Here is a 27,103-nt window from a genome sequence, read left to right as displayed (position 1 = left end):
GTTGGCATCTAACCAGAGTGCAAAAGAGGGAGTAAAGTGCGTTGCAGTATACAGTATAACATGTGAATAATGTGGAGTATATATATGACAAAGCTATGGAGTAAATATGCTAAGCTAAATGTATATTATTATATACAGTGGTACAAGTATGAATACACTATGGTAATAAACCATACTAGCCAGTGGTTTAACTAAGAGTAGGTATGGATATATATATATATATATATTAGTGCTGTCAATAGATTAAAAAAAATTAACAAATTAATCTCACAATTTTCTGTAATTAATCTAGATTAAAAATAGCATTTTTCTACTTAAGACCGAAGCTTGTAACAGATATTTACTTGAGTAAAATCATGGAATTAATGTAAAATCAACACAAAGAAAGTATATTTAGATTCAAAGACTATTTTAATAGCTTTCTTTGAATATAGTTTCTCTCCTGTGAAATACAAATGTTCAACAAAACCATCAACATTGACTCAGCTAGACCTCTTTCTTATATCCGCGGCGCTAAAATTGAGGATTTTTCACTCCATAGATTAATCTAGATTAATTTATTTTAATGCTTTAAATAATTTAAATTAATCTCCAAAGTTAAAGCATTAATTTTGACAGCCCTAATATATATATATATGACAGTGGCTCATGAGGTAGAGCGGCCGTCTGGTAATCGGAAGGTTCCCGGTTCGAATCCCGCTCCTCCCGGCAGCGTGTCGAAGTGCTCTTGAGCAAGGCACTTAATATCCTACCTGCTCCTGGTGAGCAGGTTGGCACCTTCCATGGTCGCCTCCGCCATCGGTGTGTGATTGTCTGAGTGAATGGGTGAAATGCAAGACATAAGATTGTAAAGCGCTTTGGATAAAAGAGTTATATAAATGGTAAATGGCTGCTTCTTTATATGACAGCTTTTATCCAAAGCGCTTTACAATTTTGTTACTCACATTTTACCCGTTCACTCAGACAATCACACACCGACGGCGGAGGCAACCATGCAAGGTGCCAACCTGCTCATCGGGCGCAATTAGGGGGTTAAGTGTCTTGCTCAAGGACACATCGACACGTTGCCCGGGAGGAGCGGGAATCCAACCGGGAACCTCCGGATTGCCAGACGACTACTCTACCTCCTGAGCCACTGTCACGCAGTCCATTTACCATGTATATAGATAAATGTATATACAATGTGTTCAGTATTTGTTGGTCAAATTTAAGACTGACCCCTATTAGTCGAATAGTCGACTAATCGGTCGAAAGGAGCCGTAGTCGACCGGCCAACCTCTCAGTCGAAAAAAATTATAATATATATATATTTTGTATCATAATTCTTTTCAAAAGAAAAGAGGCCTAGAAGCGTGGCTAACGCTAATGGCACGCATACCAGAGGCTAACTGCCTATGAAAACAGGCACAGAGGCACTGAAAGAGGATTTCACCCATCTAATGAACACACTAGACTAGACAAATATCAAGATGTATCCATCAGTGGACCAATTGCATGCTTTTGCAGAGGACAAGAAGCCTTCAGTCGACTCCTTCAGACATTAAGCACCCCCCACAGCCCAAATGGAATGATACAAAAAAATATATATATTTTTTTTTGTCGAGTAATAGTCGACTAACGGCAAATTTTGGCCAATCATAGTCGACTATCCAAATCCTTAGTCGGGGACAGCCCTATTATAATGTGGTTGTTTTTTGTTCTTGCAGGTCAGTTTAATGTGTGTTTTGTTGCGCAGGTCATAAACGCCTTCTGTAGACAGACGGAGCCTGAGATGAAGATGAAGGTGATGACCCGCCTCCAGAACGTCACCTACCTCCAGACGCTGCTGGAGAAGATGTTGGCAGGTAGGTCGTCATGGCAACACACGTGTGAGGTGATGATTTAGTACAATGAAAATAAGTTTGGTGTCCAACCAGATTGCAAATGTAACAGTAAAGTGCAACAGTGATATACAGGTCATTAAACTGGGTATACAATATATACATTAGTACTACTGAGTAATAGTGCTAATCAGATGTACAGTATGTACAGAGTTGTAGTATTAATATGTACAGTGATACAGGTATACAGACACTATGGTAGTAAGTCATACTGGCCAGCAGCGTAACTAGTAAGAGTAGGTAAGGGATATGTACAGATATAGATATAGTATCTACAGATATGTAAAAAGGATTATACGCAAGTATGTACTGACTGATGTGGATACGAATACATATATACACATATATATATACAGTATATACAGCACATGCTATCATACAGAGTTATATGCAGGTGTTTAAGTAGGTATATAGAAGCATTATATGAAGGTATATTCAGATAGATATGGATATATATATACGGTATATATAGTACTATTGTACATGCTATCATACAGAGTTATATGGGTTATATAAAAAAAGAAAAATTATATCTTGCAGCATATTTTTAGTTTTTCTTTCTTATATTAACTCACTGGAGGCCAAACCCGATATAGTCCGGGTTAACTCGCCATGCTCTGGGCGCCAAACCCGAGAAAATCCGGGTTTTAATCCATATTTCTTTTATTAGCGATATCCATTCATTTTTCATCCATCCAGCCTGACGTTATCATTGGGAATGGGTCTGAGCTCACAAAGGGCAAATACCGCAGCTTATCGTCTCCCGGATGGTATTGCACATCATTGGATTGGATTGGTTGGGACTGTGCAGCAAAAGAATGAGTCCGGTCCAGGTTTTACTTCTCGGGGATGCAGCTGGATACTATTGCATTGACTGTGGGGACTGGGAGCAGCGTGGATCTATGTGTTTTTGGATATAACGTTGGATCAATAAACGCCGATCAATATTTGGAATGGCGATCAGGAATTGGATTAATCTTTTTGCATGACATCAGATGTGAGGTAAGGCCTTTATGTTACGAGTCTTGGGGTAATCAGATGTTCCTATCACCTCCATCGGAGTGTGTGTGTGTGTGTATGTTTGTGTGTGTGTGTGTGTGTGAGAGTGAGTTTTGCGCCGACCAAAGTACCGATTTTTCAGACCCCGCTGCTCTTCGTGCATAAGTACACATATAATAGCGATAATCTAGCGTTTATTTGAAAACGATTCATAAATCAAGCAACAAATGGCACGATTTCTAAGGAAATACATTTAAGCTCGATTTGCTGGGGTTTATTGAGATGAGACAGAACGCTCTAGAAATATATTGATATTCATCACGGTATAAAATGGAAATGTATGTATGAAAAAATTATCTGTTTCGTGCATGTTGACTGAAAGCAACTCATTGACGACCACTGTGTTATTTAGATCTACTGCTATTATGTTTTATGCACTTGCAAATAAGTCCTTTCCTCCATTGGATACAGCGTTGGCCCAGAAGGGCATCAGCAGAGGGCGCTGTTGGCCCTGAAAGAGTTGAAGTATATTTAGTTTTTAAGAATTGTAAAGGATAGGCAAAAATGTGCTTCAGCCTATTCCTTCATCATTGAGTTTGGATTTTGTGTGTGAGCTTACTTTGAATATGTACATTTGTGATTTTTCTTTTTTCTTTCCTTTTGAAAGTCCACACAAGTGTGTTTTTGATTGATCTGTAAAACAAAGACAGAAAATAAACTATTCATCATCATTAAACTATTCATCATGCAGGTGTATAAGTAGATATATAGAAGGATTATATGCAGGTATATTCAGACATGTATATATATACACGTATATGCGGTATATATATAAATAAATATATAAATGTATATTCATCCTTCAGCTACGAAGGTTGTAAAAGGTTGTCTGCTCGCCCCTCCTGTGTTTCAGACACACCTGGCTACGTTCCTCCTCTGGCTAACTTCGACGGAGAGAGTTCAGAGGCTGTGTCTCTGCCCAGCGCGGCTGCTCCCCAGAAGAGAGGGAGAAAAGGTACCCTGTCCTAGGGCTGGGCGATATGGCCAACATTTTTGTCACGATATATCACGATACAATTTTTCATATCGTTCGATATCGATAATTATCGATATTTGTATTAGTATTAAAAAAAAGATTTTTTAAAATGTATTATTTAAGCAACACATGTATGTTTATTTTGCAGTAATTCTTTGTTGTTGCCGCCATCTTCAGTGTTACAGCCCCTCACACTCCAGTTCTCAGGCTGCAGCTGGTTTGAAAGCTAAAGTAAACCGGCTTCTCTGCTGGCTGTGGTTTGATTGATTGATTGAAAAGTTTATTAACAGATTGCAGAATGGGTACAGTACAGTACAGCTCAATACATACAATTGTTAAGGGGATGCAGACCAGAGAAAGACTTTCGTCTTGTTTACATCAGGGTCCCCCATTTTCAATTCATCATAACATATATGACATACATGACATACAGATAGACAGTACTGCTACATCTATACATTTATGACATATCAGATTTGCAAATACAGTACTGTTTGTGATACAAAAGTGTCCAGAAAAGGAGTGTATATACATTTGGCGTAGAAACTGTACATTGGAGGAGGTTGGTTGGGTGGGGTGGGGTTGGGTGAGGGCTGTACATTGGAGGTTGGGGGGGGGGGGGGGGGGGTTGGGTAGGGGACACACACACATTTTACACTGTACATTGGAATATTGACAAAGCCTTACTTGGTCATTTACTGTACAACTAGGTTAGGATATTTGTAGGGGCCAGTTTCGAATTGCAGTCTCACGTAGGTGTTTTTTGAGAGTGTTTTTGAAAGTGGGTAGTGATTCACATTCCTTTACAGCTTTAGGTAGGGCGTTCCACATTGATGTGGCATAATTGCGAAACGTGTTTAGTCCCTTGTTTGAGCCGAATCTGGGTTTTACATGATTTGTGGAGCTCCCTCTGGTGTTGTGATCGTGGTATTCACTGACCTTTGGGAAGTATTTTGACATGTACATGGGTACCTTGGTCGCGTAGTGTATCTTGTAGACCAGGCCCATTGCAAGTTGCTGTACTCTGTCGTCTACTCTAAGCCATCCTAGGTTGTCAAAGTGGGCAGGGGTGAGGTGGGTTCTAGGAGTCAGGTCAAGTAGTAGTCTGACTAGCTTGTTTTGAGATGTTTGTAATTTGTTTTTTAGTGCCTTTGAGGTGCTTTGGTACCATGAGGTGCAAGCATAGTCGTAGTACCCTTGAATGAGTGCTCCTGCTAGAGTCTTCAGGGTATTCTTGTTTACCAGAGAGGAGATCCGGTACAAGAATCGCGTTCGTTGGTTGACTTTTTTTATTACATTGGATGCCATTTTGTCACAGGAAAGATTAGCCTCTAGGATGGAACCCAGGTAGGTAATTTCATCTTTCCTTGTGATAATATTGTCACCCACTGTAACCGAGAAGCCGTCGGTCTTGCTGAGTTTGTTATTTGATCCGAAGAGAATGGACTCTGTTTTGCCCATGTGTAATGATAGTTTGTTGTCGGCGAGCCATATGCAGATTTTGCCTAGTTCCGAGCTGAGGATTTTTTCAACCACGTGACTGAACTCAAACTAGAAAGAAACAGACTAAGAAATGACGTAAACTCCATGATCAAAACTGCTAAAAAAAATTTCATCAATGACAAAACCGAGGAAAACAAAAATAAACCACGTGAACTTTGGAAATTACTCAACAATCAACTAGGCTGCAGTAAAAAACTCAAAACCAGGTTCTCAAACATAAACATAAAGACGGACAACACGCTCATCACAGACAAGCTGGATGTAGCCAATTACTTAAACACTTTCTTCACAAACATAGCCACAACACTGGTAAACAAACTACCCTCCCACTCAGGGCAGTATGGGGTAGAACACATAGTAGCATACTACATGAACCTAGGCGTCCACAAAGACGACTTCAAACTGGAAATAGTAACTACAGATGAGGTACTCAAAAAACTGAGCGCCCTCCAACCAAACAAGGCCACTGGCCATGACAACATCCCCTCCAAATTCCTCAGAGACTCAGCAGCAGCCATCACCCCAGTCATCACACACATAATAAACCTCTCCATAAAACAGGGACACGTCCCCAAGGACTTCAAAATTGCGAGAGTAACACCCCTGCACAAAAAGGGCAGCAAATTAGACCCGGGTAACTACCGCCCTGTTTCTATCCTTACATCCATCTCGAAAGTCATGGAAAAAATAGTATACGAACAGATCGAAAAGTACCTCGCGGAAAAAAATCTAATCTACGAATTCCAATCTGGCTTCAGAACATCCCACTCCACTGACACATGCCTTCTCTACTTGAACGACCACATCAAACAAGAGGTGGACGCGGGCAAATACTGCGGCATGGTCATGCTGGACCTACAAAAGGCCTTCGACACTGTCAATCACACCATTCTGATTGACAAGCTAAAAGCAATTGGTTTTGATAGTTTATCAGTGAGCTGGATACAATCCTACCTGGAGGGGAGGGAACAGATGGTGGAAGTAAACGGTACCCTATCCCCCCCCCTCACAGTGAGCTGTGGTGTTCCACAAGGAAGCATACTAGGACCGCTACTATTCCTAATTTATGCAAATGACATGTCGTCAGCTTGTGACTGCAACTTGTTCCTGTTTGCGGACGACTCAGCCCTGCTGGTCTCTGACAAGAACAAGTTACAGGTTGAAAAAGCCCTCAGCTCGGAACTAGGCAAAATCTGCATATGGCTCGCCGACAACAAACTATCATTACACATGGGCAAAACAGAGTCCATTCTCTTCGGTTCAAATAACAAACTCAGCAAGACCGACGGCTTCTCGGTTACAGTGGGTGACAATATTATCACAAGGAAAGATGAAATTACCTACCTGGGTTCCATCCTAGAGGCTAATCTTTCCTGTGACAAAATGGCATCCAATGTAATAAAAAAAGTCAACCAACGAACGCGATTCTTGTACCGGATCTCCTCTCTGGTAAACAAGAATACCCTGAAGACTCTAGCAGGAGCACTCATTCAAGGGTACTACGACTATGCTTGCACCTCATGGTACCAAAGCACCTCAAAGGCACTAAAAAACAAATTACAAACATCTCAAAACAAGCTAGTCAGACTACTACTTGACCTGACTCCTAGAACCCACCTCACCCCTGCCCACTTTGACAACCTAGGATGGCTTAGAGTAGACGACAGAGTACAGCAACTTGCAATGGGCCTGGTCTACAAGATACACTACGCGACCAAGGTACCCATGTACATGTCAAAATACTTCCCAAAGGTCAGTGAATACCACGATCACAACACCAGAGGGAGCTCCACAAATCATGTAAAACCCAGATTCGGCTCAAACAAGGGACTAAACACGTTTCGCAATTATGCCACATCAATGTGGAACGCCCTGCCTAAAGCTGTAAAGGAATGTGAATCACTACCCACCTTCAAAAACACTCTCAAAAAACACCTACGTGAGACTGCAATTCGAAACTGGCCCCTACAAATGTCCTAACCTAGTTGTACAGTAAATGACCAAGTAAGGCTTTGTCAATATTCCAATGTACAGTGTAAAATGTGTGTGTGTCCCCTACCCAACCCCCCCCCCCCCCCCCACCTCCAATGTACAGCCCTCACCCAACCCCACCCCACCAACCTCCTCCAATGTACAGTTTCTACGCCAAATGTATATACACTCCTTTTCTGGACACTTTTGTATCACAAACAGTACTGTATTTGCAAATCTAATATGTCATAAATGTATAGATGTAGCAGTACTGTCTATCTGTATGTCATGTATGTCATATATGTTATGATGAATTGAAAATGGGGGACCCTGGTGGAAACAAGACGAAAGTCTTTCTCTGGTCTGCATCCCCTTAACAATTGTATGTATTGAGATGTACTGTACTGTACCCATTCTGCAATCTGTTAATAAACTTTTCAATCAATCAATCAATCAGTGGCTATAGTGGCTACCTACTAGGCCTGGTTAGTGGTTTAGTGGTTACTTAGGTCTGACTAGTGGTTACCTAGGTCTGGTTAGTGGTTTAGTGGTTACTTAGGTCTGTGAGGGGGGGGGATAGGGTACCGTTTACTTCCACCATCTGTTCCCTCCCCTCCAGGTAGGATTGTATCCAGCTCACTGATAAACTAGGGGAGTTGAACAGTTCTGGCTCTGCTAGTTTCTTTTCTATCTTTTGGCGCTTTTTTGGTGGACAAACCACCACACATGTGCACCGTGACTCGCGACTGGACAGACGGTTTCAAACTGTATTTTAAATTAGAAAGCAAACAAAATAAATGGACAAGAACAAATAAATCTCAATTTGGTCAGTATTGTCATTTGGACAAGCAAAGCCATTACTTTAAGTTGCGGGGGAGAACGACAAGTCTGTCCACTGTCTCTGTTTTTAAAGCTGCCCTGTTGCAGGTCACAATACAAATTAATTAATTAATTAATTAATAAAAAAAAACATTTATTATCAATATAATTTTTTATTATCGATTATTAAAATATATCGCGATAATTATCGTTTTATCGCCCAGCCCTACTCTGTCCCCTCGCTAAAGGGAGAAAAGGTACTCTGTGCCCTCGCTAAAGGGAGAAAAGGTACTCTGTCGCCTCGCTAAAGGGAGAAAATGTACTCTGTCGCCTCGCTAAAGGGAGAAAAGGTACTCTGTGCCCTCGCTAAAGGGAGAAAAGGTACTCTGTCGCCTCGCTAAAGGGAGAAAAGGTACTCTGTGCCCTCGCTAAAGGGAGAAAATTTACTCTGTGCCCTCGCTAAAGGGAGAAAAGGTACAGAAAAGTCATTACCCCAAGTGCCGCGAGTGAGCGTGAGTGCGTGATGGCCCGCCATCGGGCCGTCCGATGCTTAAGAGGTTTTAAGGTACTCTGTCCCGTCGCTAAAGAGATACTTCAGGGTATCTGTGGGATATTAAAAAGTCTTAAAAAGTATTACATTCATAATTCTCAATTTAAGGCCTTAAAATGTATTAAAAAGTCTTAAATTTCATTTGCACAAGTATTACATTTTTGTGGGGGCAGCCCGGCTGTCAGGAGATGAAATAATATTAAATATATGTGTAACTGAGGGGTACAATTCCCTGACTGTATTGATAAGTATGGTATCATTAAACCACTACCGCTTTATGTACTTTAATTACTGGCCATACAGTACACGATATCTAAGTATGATAAACACTTTCCCACATATGAAATCAGGTCCACACAAAGGTAATAGTCAAATATTTAATATATAGCAAAAGGTACATATAATAGTTACTTATTACATTTATGATTTGAATGCACTTGTAAGGCAAATGAGTATTCGTAGGCAAATCAACACTGAATGTCCAATCTCTGGTTACACAGGAAGCAAGTATACAACCTGGCTCTTAGGGAATTATAACGATGGCACTTAATGATTATAGCGGGATATACTGTAAAGGGTCCTGCCGGTTGTAAGCCAGTAGGGGGGGTAGGAGAGCCGTCGGCTGTATCCCGTCTGGTCAATGATTTCTAGGGAGAATTCAGGTACAGAACACAGTGCCCGTAGAATCTTGATCCGCAGATTAATACACTTGGGCTCTCTTGTAGACGATAGCTGTAGCTGTAGCTGTCGGTCCACAACGAAGAAGAAGCGAGGCGACCTCAGTCTGGTCTGAGCGCCGTCTCACCTTGGCTCCTCTCGGGGTAAATCCAACACTCACCGGTGTTGGCGATTATCCGCTCCACAAATCAAAGCACCAAAGCAAATAGATATTCCATGCCGTATAGGGCTCAGCAGTCGTCGGGGTAGGTAATCCAATGTGCAGGTCCACTCGTCCTTGCCTAGAACTCCTCGGATGAAAGCACCACGTGTGGTCTGCCCAACCTGGTTAAGACTCTAGATAACGCGAGGAAGCGATGGGGGTGCTGCTCACTTTGGAACTCTAACCGTACGATGCACCATACATAATAGACTATTATTACTTAATAGAAATACGGTGCCAAACTCTGGCAATTCAGCTATTAATTCGCACGAGGTCTCAATGCTATTATAAGGCCAAACAGGCCGTACTACACCGCACGCGGTATCGTGGGGTGAGGCTTCACTTCTTGTTACTTAGTTGGGTAGAAGGGTAAAGGACTAAGATGAATTCTACATTTCTTGCGCCATATTTATATGCACGGTGGACAAGTAGTGCCGCTCTGCTTTCGGTAGCCGTATTCCTGCGCGGAGCTGAGGCTAGTAAGGGCATGTCTCGTCGGTACCTTTGAACTTGAACGCCAGGGGCTGGTCCCTGGCGCCTGGTCCTTTCGTCCAATAAGAGAATGAACTATTATGGGCTGTAGTAGAATAAAGGGATATTCCGTGTATATGTACAAGGAATATACAAGGGATATCAAACGATATACAAATACTATTAAATATATATCCCTAAATAAATATATATATTCGGTTTAATCTGATCCTTCACAACAATATGAGATTACCACTAAACAGACCTAAGTAACCACTAAACCACTAACCAGACCTAGGTAACCACTAGTCAGACCTAAGTAACCACTAAACCACTAACCAGGCCTAGTAGGTAGCCACTATAGCCACTAACAAGTTACAGGTTGAAAAAATCCTCAGCTCAGAACTCGGCAGAATCTGCACCTGGCTCGCTGATAACAAACTATCATTACACCTGGGTAAAACAGAGTCCATTCTCTTCGGATCAAATAACAAACTCAGCAAGACCGACGGCTTCTCAGTTACAGTGGGTGACAATATTGTCACAAGGAAAGATGAAATTACATACCTAGGTTCCATCCTAGAGGCAAATCTTTCCTGTGACAAAATGGCATCCAATGTAATAAAAAAAAGTCAACCAACGAACTAGATTCTTGTACCGAATGTCCTCTCTGGTAAACAAGAATACCCTGAAGCCTATGGCAGGAGCACTCATTCAAGGGTACTACGACTATGCTTGCACCTCATGGTACCAAAGCACCTCAAATGCGCTAAAAACAAGATTACAATACAAACATCTCAAAACAAACTGGTCAGACTACTGCTTGACCTTACTCCTAGAACCCACCTCACCCCTGCCCACTTTGACAACCTAGGATGGCTTAGAGTAGACGACAGAGTACAGCAACTTGCAATGGGCCTGGTCTACAAGATACACTACACGACTAAGGTACCCATGTACATGTCAAAATACTTCCCAAAGGTCAGTGAATACCACGACCACAACACCAGAGGGAGCTCCACAAATCATGTTAAACCCAGATTTGGCTCAAACAAGGGACTAAACACGTTTAGAAATTATGCCACATCAATGTGGAACGCCCTACCCACAGCTGTAAAGGAATGTGAATCACTACCCACTTTCAAAACCACTCTCAAAGAGCACCTACGGGAGACTGCAATTCAAAACTGGCCCCTGTAAATAAATGCACAGTAAATGTCCTAACCCAATAATACACAAGACCCTCTTCTTGGGACCAAGTTAGGTTTTGTCGATATTCCAATGTACAGTGTTGCACCCCACCCACCCAACCCCCCCCACCCCACCTACCCAACCTCCTCCAATGTACAGTTTCTACGTCAAATGCATATACTCTCTTTTTTAGACTATTTTTGTATCGCAAACAGTACTGTATTTGTAAATCTGGTATGTCATAAATGTATAGATGTAGCAGTACTGTCTATCTGTATGTTGTGTATGTCATATATGTCCTGATGAATTGAAAATGGGGGACCCTGATGTAAACAAGACGAAAGTCTTTCTCTGGTCTGCATCCCCTTAACAATTGTGTGTATTGAGCTGTACTCTATTGTACCCATTCTGCAATCTGTTAATAAAGTTTTCAATCAATCAATCAATCAACCACCATCTACTTTGTTTGTGTTCCTCCCCAGAGGGCACTGGAAAGAAGAGGAAAGCTGTTGGTAAGAACTCTTCAGAAAACGGTTCTCAGCTGGAGGAAGGAAGTCAGGCCGACGATACTGAGCAGGTAAACATCATAACGTGACTAGGGCTGCACGATTAATCGACTTTATCCATTCATTTGAATTCATAATTTGATTTAGGACGATTTAAAAAAAATATATATGTTAATCGATTTTCACAAAGTGATCTTTGGTCAAAGTTAGATTTATACTTTATTAAATTCATTCTTGTTTGATGATCAAGAGGCACCTTTTATTTGTTTTAAGTGACGTTTGGTGAAAAAGCAAGTTATTGCACTATTAATCCCAATAGGGACATTCATCTTTGTTTGATCAAGAGTAACCTTTTATATATTATATATATATATATTAGTGCTGTCAGGCGATTAAAAAATGTATCTAATTAATTACAGGTGGGAGTCGCTCACCTTGTTTGCAGGGCTATAACCATTTATATATTATAGCTATATCTGCAATACTATGGCCCATTTGACATCGGGTATCTATCGTTCAAGATGTGGGAAAGTAATATTTTTTCCATCCATACATTGCCGTTTTATACTGTGAATATAAGTATAGTTTTAGAGTGGTCTAGGATAATTCCTATAACGCTAGTAATAGCCTGCGATGCATATTATACTTAATCCATTGGCATTTCGTCCCTATACACGCTACAATAAAAGATTCAAATGCATATGATCGGTAGATATTATGTTCCATCATGAATGCAGGAAATGGGGGGGGGGGGGTCGTTTATGATTAATTTATTTTTTTGATCCACTTTTTCTCCTTATTTTAATTTTTTTTCTCCCATCCCAATTTCGCCTCGCCAATTCTCCCTTCAATTCACCCCTCCCCTGTCTCGAACGTTGCTAGACTATGCCTCCCACTGGTCGGCTGCAGTGAGGACCAAGCCTTGCATCACGTGTCCCCTCCGGTACACGAGGAGGCAGCTGTCGCATCTTTTCACCTGAACAGCTCGAACTCTCAGTGGCGAGGAGTAATGCGTGGGAGGCTCACGCTGCCCCCGTTACTTCCTGATTCTGCTGTACAGGCGTCACCCAACCGACCTGTAGGAGTCGCTGTCCGATCCCCACCCACCAGCTTTCCCACCCCTAACACTGCCAATTGTGTTAGTATGAACGACCAGCCAAGCTGGTAGCAACGCCGAGAGCTGGGCTCGAACCCAGCATCTCCTGCGTTAGTGGCGATCGCCTTGCCCACTGCGCCACTTAGCCGCCCGTTTATGATTAATTGATTGTCAATAAAGGCATTCGTTAGTACAGCAGCATATGTTGATCAGATCGTTTGCAATGAAAGAAATGGACAATCAAGCTGGAATTAACGTTAGATTGCTCTTACCTCCGGCCGATGATACTGCAGAAAGAATATTCCAATTATTTGATTGCCATCTGCGACATCGTATTTCCGTTTGGCCGACGCCATAAGCTCCAAAAGCATATTGATTCTTGCGTCTCAAAGGCGATTCAATACCCTCGACTGTGTATCTGGATCCACGTTACAAAATAACTCCGCCCGGATGACATTCACCGACGCACAGAGCCAAGCTTCCTGCAGAAAGTAAGTGCAACATCGGCAGAATACCACCAGGCGGCGGTATCGGGCCGTTGCGATCTCAGACAGAGTGCCAGATTTTCCCAGAGCCTTGCTGGATGAATTATGAATGGAAATAGCGAATAAAAGAAATAGCGATCATAACAACAACGAGTTTACTCACAGGTCAGTGACCCAGGTCCATTCTGGATACTGGAAGAGCCCTGTTCCCCTGAGGGGACCCGGGTAAGACCTGCGGTGTGTGGACCCTGCCCTGGAACCTGGATCAGTGGAAACCATCAACACGGGTTATTCCCTGGTAACCGTCTCTGTGTGTCCAAAGTACAAGAGAGACCTTTTACCTGCTCGTACCGTCCCTGCAGGACCCGCCGGAGAAGGACAAGGAGAAGGAGAAGGACAAGGAGAAGGAGAAGGAGAAGGACAAGGAGAAGGAGGCCCGGCAGGGGGTCAGTCTCACGGCCTACCGAGCGTTCTTCAGGGAGCTGGACATGGAGGTGCTCAGCCTGCTGCAGTGTGGCTTCCTCTCCCGCCCAGCGCCGGACACGGAGCTCCACAGGAAGGTAGGAGAGGGGGAGGAGCTAGGAGAGGGGGAGGAACTAGGAGAGGGGGAGGAGCTGGGAGAGGGGGAGGTCTATGAGGAGCTAGGAGAGGGGAGGAGCTAGGAGAGGGGAGGTCTATGAGGAGCGAGGAGGGGGGGAGGAGCTATGAGAGGGGGATGTCTACGAGGAGCTAGGAGAGGGGGAGGAGCTAGGAGAGGGGGAGGTCTACGAGGAGCTAGGAGATGGGGAGGAGCTAGGATAGGGGAGGAGCTAGGATATGGGGAGGAGCTAGGAGAGGGGGAGGTCTATGAGGAGCTAGGAGAGGGGGAGGAGCTAGGAGAGGGGAGGTCTATGAGGAGCGAGGATAGGGGGAGGAGCTAGACGAGGGGGGGGGCTAGGAGAGGGGGAGGGGCTAGGAGAGGGGGAGGTCCCCCCCTGTGTATACTGTATACTTACTTATTCATAGTATACATATATTTAGATTCTAGTGTCTATTGTAATGCATAATATAACTGATGGGGCACCTTTGATTACACACTTAACAAATACACACTTAACAAATACATACTTAACAAATACATACTTAACAAAAATAATACACAATAACAAATACATACTTGTGCTGTATGATGACACTACATTTGAATCTGATCTGCTCTGATCTGATCTGCTGTGTTCCTGTTGGTCCTCCAGGAGGAGGCTGTCCTCGGTCCTGCAGAGCTGGTCTTCCTGCTGGACGACATGCTGAAGAAGCTGGAGTTCAGTCTGACGGCCGCTCCCGCCAAGAGAGCCCCCTTCCTCAAGGTACAGACTAAAGACTAGAGAGCCCCCTTCCTGAAGGTACAGACTAAAGACTAGAGAGCCCCCTTCCTGAAGGTACAGACTAAAGACTAGAGAGCCCCTTCCTCAAGGTACAGACTAGAGACTAGAGAGCCCCCTTCCTGAAGGTACAGACTAAAGACTAGAGAGCCCCTTCCTCAAGGTACAGACTAGAGACTAGAGAGCCCCCTTCCTCAAGGTACAGACTAGAGACTAGAGAGCCCCCTTCCTCAAGGTACAGACTAGAGACTAGAGAGCCCCCTTCCTGAAGGTACAGACTAAAGACTAGAGAGCCCCTTCCTCAAGGTACAGACTAGAGACTAGAGACTAGAGAGCCCCCTTCCTCAAGGTACAGACTAGGGACTAGAGAGCCCCTTCCTCAAGGTACAGACTAGAGACTAGAGACTAGGGAGCCCCTTCCTCAAGGTAGAGACTAGAGACTAGAGAGCCCCTTCCTCAAGGTACAGACTAGAGACGTACAGACTAGAGACTAGAGAGCCCCTTCCTCAAGGTACAGACTAGAGACTAGAGAGCCCCTTCCTCAAGGTACAGACTAGAGACTAGAGAGCCCCCTTCCTCAAGGTACAGACTAGAGACTAGAGAGCCCCTTCCTCAAGGTACAGACTAGAGACTAGAGACTAGAGAGCCCCTTCCTCAAGGTAGAGACTAGAGACTAGAGACTAGAGAGCCCCTTCCTCAAGGTACAGACTAGAGACTAGAGAGCCCCTTCCTCAAGGTACAGACTAGAGACTAGAGAGCCCCTTCCTCAAGGTACAGACTAGAGACTAGAGACTAGAGAGCCCCTTCCTCAAGGTACAGACTAGAGACTAGAGAGCCCCTTCCTCAAGGTAGAGACTAGAGACTAGAGACTAGAGAGCCCCTTCCTCAAGGTAGAGACTAGAGACTAGAGACTAGAGAGCCCCTTCCTCAAGGTACAGACTAGAGACTAGAGACTAGAGAGCCCCTTCCTCAAGGTACAGACTAGAGACTAGAGAGCCCCTTCCTCAAGGTACAGACTAGAGACTAGAGACTAGAGAGCCCCTTCCTCAAGGTACAGACTAGAGACTAGAGAGCCCCTTCCTCAAGGTACAGACTAGAGACTAGAGACTAGAGAGCCCCTTCCTCAAGGTACAGACTAGAGACTAGAGAGCCCCTTCCTCAAGGTACAGACTAGAGACTAGAGAGCCCCTTCCTCAAGGTACAGACTAGAGACTAGAGAGCCCCTTCCTCAAGGTACAGACTAGAGACTAGAGAGCCCCTTCCTCAAGGTACAGACTAGAGACTAGAGAGCCCCTTCCTCAAGGTACAGACTAGAGACTAGAGAGCCCCTTCCTCAAGGTACAGACTAGAGACTAGAGAGCCCCCTTCCTCAAGGTACAGACTAGGGACTAGAGAGCCCCTTCCTCAAGGTACAGACTAGAGACTAGAGAGCCCCTTCCTCAAGGTACAGACTAGAGACTAGAGAGCCCCTTCCTCAAGGTACAGACTAGAGACTAGAGAGCCCCTTCCTCAAGGTACAGACTAGAGACTAGAGACTAGGGAGCCCCTTCCTCAAGGTACAGACTAGAGACTAGAGACTAGAGACTAGAGAGCCCCTTCCTCAAGGTACAGACTAGAGACTAGAGACTAGAGAGCCCCTTCCTCAAGGTACAGACTAGAGACTAGAGAGCCCCTTCCTCAAGGTACAGACTAGAGACTAGAGACTAGAGAGCCCCTTCCTCAAGGTACAGACTAGAGACTAGAGAGCCCCTTCCTCAAGGTACAGACTAGAGACTAGAGAGCCCCTTCCTCAAGGTACAGACTAGAGACTAGAGAGCCCCTTCCTCAAGGTACAGACTAGAGACTAGAGAGCCCCTTCCTCAAGGTACAGACTAGAGACTAGAGAGCCCCTTCCTCAAGGTACAGACTAGAGACTAGGGAGCCCCTTCCTCAAGGTACAGACTAGAGACTAGAGACTAGAGACTAGGGAGCCCCTTCCTCAAGGTACAGACTAGAGACTAGAGACTAGAGAGCCCCTTCCTCAAGGTACAGACTAGAGACTAGAGAGCCCCTTCCTCAAGGTACAGACTAGAGACTAGAGAGCCCCTTCCTCAAGGTACAGACTAGGGACTAGAGAGCCCCTTCCTCAAGGTACAGACTAGAGACTAGAGAGCCCCTTCCTCAAGGTACAGACTAGAGACTAGGGAGCCCCTTCCTCAAGGTACAGACTAGAGACTAGAGAGCCCCTTCCTCAAGGTACAGACTAGAGACTAGAGAGCCCCTTCCTCAAGGTACAGACTAGAGACTAGGGAGCCCCTTCCTCAAGGTACAGACTAGAGACTAGAGAGCCCCTTCCTCAAGGTACAGACTAGAGACTAGAGACTAGGGAGCCCCTTCCTCAAGGTACAGACTAGAGACTAGAGACTAGAGAGCCCCTTCCTCAAGGTACAGACTAGAGACTAGGGAGCCCCTTCCTCAAGGTACAGACTAGAGACTAGGGAGCCCCTTCCTCAAGGTACAGACTAGAGACTAGAGAGCCCCTTCCTCAAGGTACAGACTAGAGCAGGGGTGGCCAACCCGCGGCTCGCGAGCCGCATGCGGCTCTTTGCCCGTCAATGTGCGGCTCTTCCATCCATAAAAAAAAATTAAAAAAAATTAAAAAAAAATATTTTTTTTTATTTTTTTTTAACTTTTTTTTTTTTTTTTTACTTTTTTTTTTTTTTATGTCACTCATTCCATAAGGACGTAGAATAAACATTTACAATTTTTTTTAAATGGTCCATTTGCATGTTCTTGGTATCTGAATCTAGGGACATATATGGATCAGTGTCAGAAATAGTGTGTCTGTTACTAGGCTTGAGTAAATTGTAATGAACCAAAGGAGAATATCAATTCTATTTAAAAAAAAAAATTATCTTTGACTGTAAATAACACCATGCTAAAATTGACCAGACCTGAAAAATCTAAGCAAATGAATAAAGGGAAGATGATTAAACAGAAGGTTTTGTAGATACAGTACTGAATTCTGCCATCTTTTTTATAATGTAAATTTCTCCACCATTTTTCATCATATTGCAACACCGTTTTTTGCAAGACGTTCACAGAAAGGTAGAGAAACTAACTGCGTTCTGTTTTATGGCAATAACGTTCAGGTTTGTGGGAGATCATCCCAAAAAATAAGAGAAATTAAAAAGTAAATCCAGAAGTCAGATGATTGACGGGCTGGTGTGAGCTGGGTAGGGTAGTTTTTCGAAATTTGAAAGCCCTGAGTCTCTTCCTTCAAAAGACTACACTCACTTTTGGCTGTGCCACTTCCTCCTGTCAATATGCGCCGGTTTCCGACTCAATGCCCTGAGATTTCTATAATCTTATATTTCACTAATAACAGTTAAAATAATTGGTAAACAAACATAATGCTGAAAATATACACTTTTACTGTATATCTCGGGCTTAAGAGGTTAACCCTGTGAGGCCCAAATTAAAAAGAAATTAGCAACTTCAGAGGCCAGAGGGTGGGACATATAAACACATTTACTATCAAATAGCATTGTGAGGCTGAACAACAGGACCAATTGACTATACATGTGCTTAAAGGGGAACTATCTTATAAATGGCTTTTTTCAGTGTTTACCATTGTTTCTTAGCTATGTGGACTTATATTAATAGGATATATGTCTCTAATTCTCATATTGGCGAATTCTTCCAATTCTCCTCTCACAATATTCACCCTCACTGAACTGAGTCATCTGAAAATGTGCATATCTGTGATGTCAGAGATTTCGCAGCTGCATAATAATGTGGCAGTTGATGTGGCAGTTGGCACCAGGCCACACAGTGGTTGGAGCCCAGCCTCAAAACGGCTTAAGATCTTGAGGTAGAAAAATGTGGTTTTTAGTACTTGATTAGACATACAAAACAATGAATTTTTTTTGAAAAAAAACCTAGGTGTTCCATAGACTCACAGGAATTGTGTAAAAGTGCCCAAATAGTGAAAGAAATAGTAAAATAGTTCCCCTTTAACATTTTTTAAATAAACATTATTTTTTTAAATGGCTAAAAGTGATTTTGTAATTTTGCAACCGTGGGTCTCACAGGGTACTTTTAACCCTGTGAGGCCCAAAATAAAAAAGACATTAGCAACTTCAGAGGCCAGAGGGTGAGACCTATAAACACATGAAGGGTGCCGTGACTGAAAAAAAAGGTTGAGAAACGCTGGTATATGGTGTGGCTCTTTGTGGTACCACAGTAATTTTTTTGTGGCTCTTAGTCTCTGACTGGTTGGCCACCCCTGGACTAGAGACTAGAGACTAGAGAGCCCCTTCCTCAAGGTACAGACTAGAGACTAGGGAGCCCCTTCCTCAAGGTACAGACTAGAGACTATAGACTAGAGAGCCCCTTCCTCAAGGTACAGACTAGAGACTAGAGACTAGGGAGACGCCCATCCCACTTGATAATAAACTACGAGTGTCATTTTGAGAACTGTTAGGAATGTCTGACCACTAGGGGGCAGTGTCCACAGAGGCGGACCGCTTTGAAAATCAAAAATATGCATCATGCCCAGAGCGTTTCCATAGCGTGTTGGACCTCAATCTGCTTGAGTCTCGCGACTCCGCCACTTGCTCGATTTTGATTGGTCGGTCGAAAAAAGTGACCTTGATGAGCGGCGCTCCTCTCCAAAAGTTGGAACTATTTTCAACTTTATGCGCCGGGAGCGCTCCGCCCCAAAAACGCTAGCCGCCGAGAGCGGTAACACGCGAGGCGCGGCGCTGGGAAAAGGAGCGCCTCGCCTGTCGCGTCTTTAGCATAGAAATTAATGACCGAAAGGAGCTGACAACTCATAAAAAGCTGGCTGTGGACACGTCGCCTAAGTGTGTCTGACTCTTAACCACCAAAACCTGCATGAACTACAACTTATGTGTAGTTCATCATGCCAGTTAGCGTACCTTGTGTATACTGCACCTAGTGTATACTGCACCTTGTGTATACTGCACCTTGTTTATACTGCACCTTGTGTATACTGCACCTAGGGTATACTGCACCTTGTGTATACTGCACCTTGTGTATACTTCACCTAGTGTATACTGCACCTAGTGTATACTGCACCTAGTGTATACTACACCTTGTGTATACTGCACCTTGTGTATACTGCACCTTGTGTATACTGCACCTAGTGTATACTGCACCTAGTGTATACTGCACCTTGTTTATACTGCACCTTGTGTATACTGTACCTTGTGTATACTGCACCTAGTGTATACTGCACCTAGTGTATACTGCACCTAGTGTATACTGCACCTAGTGTATACTGCACCTAGTGTATACTGCACCTTGTGTATACTGTACCTTGTGTATACTGTACCTAGTGTATACTGCACCTAGTGTATACTGCACCTTGTTTATACTGCACCGTGTGTATACTGTACCTAGTGTATACTGCACCTTGTGTATACTGCACCTTCTGTATACTGCACCTTGTGTATACTGCACCTTGTGTATACTGCACCTTCTGTATACTGCACCTTGTGTATACTGCACCTTGTGTATACTGTACCTTGTGTATACTGCACCTTGTGTATACTGTACCTTCTGTATACTGTTTATTACTTACTCTTACTCATAGTATATATTCAGATTCATATTTTTTCTTTGCCTATTTATTGTAACATATAATATATGTCCTCAGCAGGGCAGGATGTCTGATGTCTCTCTGACGTCTCTCTGATGTCTCTGACCTCTCTGACCTCTGACCTCAGCAGGGCCGGACAGACAGGACGCTGGGCTTCTCTCACCTGCAGCAGAGCAGCGCCAAGGACATCATCACCTCCTGCTGCGTCCAGCTGATCCCCACCCTGTGCTCCCACCTGGAGCACTGTCACAACCACTTCCAGGTACACACACACACACACACGCACACACACACACACACACGCACACGCACGCAAAAAGAGATGATTGTGGACTTTAGGAGGTCAGGGGTCAGGGACTACAGCCCCCTCAGCATCGACGGGGCACCGGTTGAGAGAGTGAACAGTTTTAAGTACCTCGGAGTCCACATATCCGAGGACTTGACATGGACCACACACATTGACAGTGTTATCAAGAAGGCACGACAACGCCTCTACTTCCTTAGGCGCCTAAGGAAGCTCCAAGTGAGTCAGAAGATCCTCAAGAACTTCTACTCATGTACAATAGAGAGCATCCTGACTGGCAACATCACCTCCTGGTTTGGGAATAGCACTGCACAAGATCGTAGCAGACTACGGTCAGGCAAGCGATACCGGAGTCTCATGGCAAGCACAGAGAGACTCAGAAGGAGCTTCTATCCCCAGGCCATCAGGATGCTCAATGAACAATGAACAATAACAAACCATCAACACACCCACAGCACACACACACTCACTTTAAATAAACAACACACTGTAGCACCCACTTTACCACTTTAGACACTAACACACTTTATATTTATATTTATTGGTGAGGAAATTTGCACATCAATCTCATTACTTATTGCACCTCATTGCACCTCACCACCACAAGGTGGCACCACAAGCTAAGCTATACCTCACCATTTCTACACTGTACTGTACCTGCACTGTATATACTGTACATACTGTATATAGGTATATTGAACATTTTGTTCAATATACGACCCCCCCCCCCCCCCCCCCCCCCCCCCCTTGATGATTTTGTGAAGACACATATGTACATGGTATATACCTTTTATTTGGGGCTTCAGGCGAGCAACCAGAACGATTTGGGATTATTGCATACAATGTGTCATAACTTGCGATCTATGGAAAAAGACTGGATTATTCCAGAAAAGGGGCGATGTTTAGCGTGTAGCATGTAACAAATTACAGTGTGTAGAAATGAGCTGATTAGTCCGTAATGGACTATGAACAATGCCTGTAAAATGAGCCATACTATTGTCTCCATAGCTATAATACAGAACACACGGTGGGTCTGCAAACATTGCTAAAATGGTCATTAACGCTGGCGCCAAACAGTGCAGATGGCGAAAAGTTAGTGGCCGTGAATGAGTTATAATGTAATAAACCAAACCGTTTGTAAATCCGTCAAGATTTCAGCGAGTAAAGAGTATTTTTCTTTGTGCAGATCAGCGCCTTAAAAGCACTAGTCCACTCAAGCAAGATGGCCGCCGGTGAACTACGCGGGAGACTCCGCCTTGAGCCATCTAGTGTTTATTATATATATATATCTATGTATAGTAGTGGTGCGCGATATATCGGTCGCCGATATAGTAATCGGTATCGTTATCGTTCCGATTATACAAAATATAATACCGGCCGCCGATATATAACACCAATACTTTTGGCTTTGGCCATTTAAGGCCTACTACTGTACTTGTACGTTTTGAACTGTTGTACAATGTTCACAGCATACAGTGACTTGGTCTCCAGTGAGTTAGATGTCTATTGAGAATACTCAGGGTTGGCTTATCCATAGTGTGAATTCAGGACACACTTGTATCCTTTATAAAAATGTATTTTTATTTAAATAAAAAATTTTATCTAACATGTTTTGGTCTTAAATTGTTTAAAAATATCAGTAATTTCTGAAAAAAAGTTACAAAAGTAAAAAAAAAAAGAAAAAAATTGAAAATAGCTCTTTATTTGATTATCATAAAAAAGTATTTTCTATACAGAGATATCGACATCGGTAAATATCGGTATCGGCCAGAACAGCAATATTAATATCGGTTATCGTATCGGCCACAATTTTCACTGATGTACAGGGAGACCTGCTCTTGTCTTCTACCACGTGTGACATCATCTTAACCCTTTCCTCTCCCCAGACTCTGCTGTCTGAGAACGACGGCGTGGTGGACGGCCCCGGCGCGGACGCTCAGGAGCACCAGCTGCTGTCCTCGGCCTACCAGCTCCTCCTGCAGGTCCTCCTCACCACCTTCAGCTGGTGAGCGCCCCCTGGAGGACACCCTGAGGACCAGCGGCCCCTGACACCCTGCTCTATGGCAGGGGTTCTCAAACTTTTTCATACCGTGACCCCATTTTATTTAGGATTTTCTTTGTGGGACCCCACACTTAACTCAACACTTAACTCAATCAGCGCCAGGGGTCGGGGCACCAGGGGGCGTGAATATTAAAGGCAACCAACTTGTGTTCAGCTTTTTGTTCAGCGTTTCTCTGATTGGCCACACGGCCACGTGACCGCCCTAGCACACGCCCTTCGCGGCAGAGAGAGACGCGGCAGACGCGGCAGCACTGGGTTTTATCACTGGAGATACATTTCTCACTCACCATTGTATTTTGCGCCATCTGACAATATCATAATGATGTGTTTTCTATATTATATCCACAATCATTCATCTAAAAAATTTTATGGGCGTAAATACATGTTAAGATATTCAAAATCGTCACAGCAGTATAGTTTGTTTATACTTCAGAAGTGATGTACAGTGACGAGTGAATCTGGTAGTTGGTTGTTAAAAACGCGAAATAACATAATAACGTTACAGTTTCTAGTTCAGTCAGCAGCCTCGCGAAATAACATACATTATGCTCCGCGAAATAACATTATACATTATGCTCCGCGAAATAACATTATACATTATGCTCCGCGAAATAACATTATACATTATGCTCCGCGAAATAACATTATACATTATGCTCCGCGCTTCAATTATACATTATGCTCCGCGCTTCATTCATTCATTTCATAATCAGTCAGCAGCCTGCGTCCTCCGAAATAACATTATACATTATGCTCCGTGCTTCATTCATTCATTTCATAATCAGTCAGCAGCCTGCGTCCTCCACTGATGCAGCAGTTTCTAGTTCAGTCAGCAGCCTCGCGAAATAACATTATACATTATGCATATTATATGCTCCGCGCCCTCCACTGATGGATTTAATTTGGGACGGCTGCTGCTTGCCTGCCGTGTTTGCGGCAAAAGGGGGCGGGGGGTCGCGGCCAATCAGAGAAAAGCTGAACACAAGTTGGTTGCCTTTAATATTCACGCCACCAGGGGCCGCTAGAGCGCCATCGCTTTAATCAATGGGGAGACTGCGACATTTGCGAGTGCTTAAAATTAGGGATGCTCGATATTGGCTTTTTTACCGATACCGATATTGTCCAACTCTTCATTTCCGATACCGATATCAACCGATAAAAAACGGAATAATTTCAGGTAATTAACATTACATATCTCTTGTCGTGGAATTAACACAACATTATGCATACTTTTGACAATAGAAACAATCAGAATGTGTTCTTACTTGCTTGCCTGGGTAAATAAAGGTTAAATAAATAAAAAATAAAAACATTTTTAAATTTTTATTTTTGAAAATCGATACCGATCATTTCCGATATCACATTTTAATGCCAATATCGGCCAATAATATCGGTAGGCCGATAATATCGGACATCCCTACTCAAAATATATCTTATATTATAGCTATGGGTCTAATACACCCGTCGATTGTCAGTGAGTTGCTTACAGTCAACATGCACAAAACAGATCCGTACATTTCCGTTTTATACCGTTTTGAATATGAGTATAGTTTTGGTGATTCTTAGTAATCCCAGGGAAAGACACGATAATAGCCATTTAGTGGAATCCACTTATCACGTTGTAATTTTTCACCTGATTATCGAATCTTCCTGAAATCAACGCTAGATTATCATTATTATGTCTCCTCGTGCACCCAACGGCACACAGTCCACACAGGCAGCTTCGATCGCGGTAGAAGGAAATATCAGATCAACGCAAGATTGGATATATAGAGTCCTTACCTGGTCTCTGATGTAATGCAAAAGAAATAATCCAATTATCTGATCGCCACTCCAAATACTGCTCGTGGAGGTCCGTCCCACATTGTCCGGCCTTGCATATGAAGGGGGGGGGGGGGGGGCAGCATCGCAGATGTAACGTTGTAAATGCTAGTCCTGCCGGAGTATTTAAACCCCTGCAGATCGGCCCAGAAAAGAAACTACACCATTTCTAATGGAGTGCAATACCGACTGGAAGGCGTAGGTGGCGGTATTTGCCCTTTTGCGAGCTCAGACCCATTCCCAATGATAACATCAGGCTGGATGGATGAAAAATTAATGGATATAGCTAATAAAAGAAATAACGATTAAAACCCGACTTTTCTCGTGATTGGCGCTGAACGGTTGGCGAGTTAACCCGACCTTTTCCGTGATTGGCGCAGAATGAGTTAATGTATCGCGTAATTTCAACGTGGAATTAAGGAATATCAAAATAAAAGCACACGTTGTTGAACTTGATCATGCATATTTATTAGAAAATGTAATTACAGCACTATGTTGTCAATACACATTTATAAAATGAGGCATATTTAGCCAAATATGTTGCCAGAACACATATATATATATTTTTCTATTTATTTTTTTACTTTCCAAAATAAATGCGGCCCGTAGTTGAGAACCACTGCTCTATGCCATTCATGTTTTACCTGCATCTCATCAGAGAGGTGTTTTTGGCCGTATCCGCTTCCATTAATCTGTGCTAAGCTACAGTACAGTATGCTATCTTGCAGCTGGATAGCTTTCTACTGAACGCACTGAAAAGACATTGGTATCTGACTCTGGAGAAGACAGTGAGGGGCGTTTCCTTTAATTGTTGTGTGTGTACTCTCTCTCTCTCTCTCTCTCTCTCTCTTTCTCTCTCTCTTTCTCTCTCCCTCCCTCTCTCCATCCCTCCCTCCCCCCAGGTCTGGATTCTCCCAGCCGGAGCACCGCTCCTTACTGAAGAAGGCTCTGGGGATGTTGGCAGGACGCATCAAAGAGGGAGAGACTCAGCTGTTGCTGGAGCAGCTGGTGAAGTGAGTGATGCAGGTTTTCCAGGGGTGACGTGAGGGGAGGAGCTAGGAGGGGAGGAGCTACCTGATCCCAGCCTGGTCACATGACACACGATGGATCAGTGTTAAGGGGCGTGGCCTGGGTTTAGTGACACGCGATGGATCAGTGTTAAGGGTGCGTGGCCTGGTTTAGTGACACGTGATGGATCAGTGTTAAGGGGGCGTGGCCTGGTTTAGTGACACGTGATGGATCAGTGTTAAGGGGCGTGGCTGGCTTAGTGACACGTGATGGATCAGTGTTAAGGGGGCGTGGCCTGGTTTAGTGACACGTGATGGATCAGTGTTAAAGGACGACTCCACTTTTTTGGAAATTAGCTTATTTAACATCTTCCCTGGAGTTAGACAAGAAGATGCATACCTTTTTTGTCTCTGTGCGTGCATTTTAGCTTTGGGAATAGACGCTCCGTTAGCATAGCTTAGCTTCATCACTGGAAGTGGGGGAGGACAGTAGCCTTACAGTGCCTTACAGTGTATTGCAAGGTCTGACATTGACCAAACTTGATATGCATGACCTTGGTGGGCTCTAGGTCAACTCCTGAAAAGGGGGTCAATGTCAGACTTTGCAATCAAAGTTAGGGGGCTAATAACCCTTGCCATAATTTCAGTGCGCCCCCTAACTTTTGATTGCAAGGTCTGACATTGACCCCCTTTTCAGGAGTTGACCTAGAGCCCACCAAGGTCATGCATATCAAGTTTGGTCAATGTCAGACCTTGCAATACACTGTAAGGCACTGTAAGGCTACTGTCCTCCCCCACTTCCAGTGATGAAGCTAAGCTATGCTAACGGAGCGTCTATTCCCAAAGCTAAAATGCACGCACAGAGACAAAAAAGGTATGCATCTTCTTGTCTAACTCCAGGGAAGATGTTAAATAAGCTAATTTCCAAAAAAAGTGGAGTCGTCCTTTAAGGGGGCGTGGCCTGGTTTAGTGACACATGGTGGATCAGTGTTAAGGGGGCGTGGCCTGGTTTAGTGACACATGGTGGATCAGTGTTAAGGGGGCGTGGCCTGGTTTAGTGACACGTGGTGGATCAGTGTTAAGGGGGCGTGGCCTGGTTTAGTGACACGTGATGGATCAGTGTTAAGGGGGCGTGGCCTGGCTTAGTGACACGTGATGGATCAGTGTTAAGGGGGCGTGGCCTGGTTTAGTGACACGTGGTGGATCAGTGTTAAGGGGGCGTGGCCTGGTTTAGTGACACGTAGTGGATCAGTGTTAAGGGGGTGTGGCCTGGTTTAGTGACACGTAGTGGATCAGTGTTAAGGGGCGTGGCTAGGGCTGGGCGATATGGCCTAAATATGATATCACGATATTTTCTGACCTTTCGGCGATACACGATACGCATCACGATGTTTTTCTTTTTTTCCCCAAAATTCATTATGAGGCTTACCAAGACAGTATTTGAGTTTGCAAGCTAACATTAAAGACAAAATAAAATACCCATGCATTTAGCATTTTTATATTATATATTAGATTTAGATTATTGGATTATTAGATTATATATTGCATATATTTAGCAA

The 27,103-nt window shown here is 43.7% G+C and overlaps 1 protein-coding gene across 1 annotated transcript in view; it reads left to right on the top strand.

The window, feature by feature from the left end:
- fancd2 (FA complementation group D2) overlaps positions 1 to 27,103 on the top strand; it is a gene marked incomplete at its 5' end in the record, with an annotated part of 93,662 nt that overhangs the window by 50,138 nt on the left and 16,421 nt on the right. Inside the window, 8 exon segments of the mRNA XM_084333743.1 lie at positions 1,736 to 1,844; positions 3,793 to 3,894; positions 11,783 to 11,877; positions 13,750 to 13,947; positions 14,620 to 14,730; positions 20,481 to 20,612; positions 22,541 to 22,659; positions 25,440 to 25,550. Coding sequence (XP_084189869.1) covers positions 1,736 to 1,844; positions 3,793 to 3,894; positions 11,783 to 11,877; positions 13,750 to 13,947; positions 14,620 to 14,730; positions 20,481 to 20,612; positions 22,541 to 22,659; positions 25,440 to 25,550 — 977 coding nt within the window.

This window comes from Notolepis coatsorum, assembly GCF_963971535.1.
Source record: "Notolepis coatsorum genome assembly, chromosome: 1".
NCBI lineage: Eukaryota > Metazoa > Chordata > Actinopteri > Aulopiformes > Paralepididae > Notolepis > Notolepis coatsorum.
The sequence above is the reverse complement of the archived record's forward strand: the minus strand, read 5'-3'. Positions and strand labels throughout refer to the sequence as shown.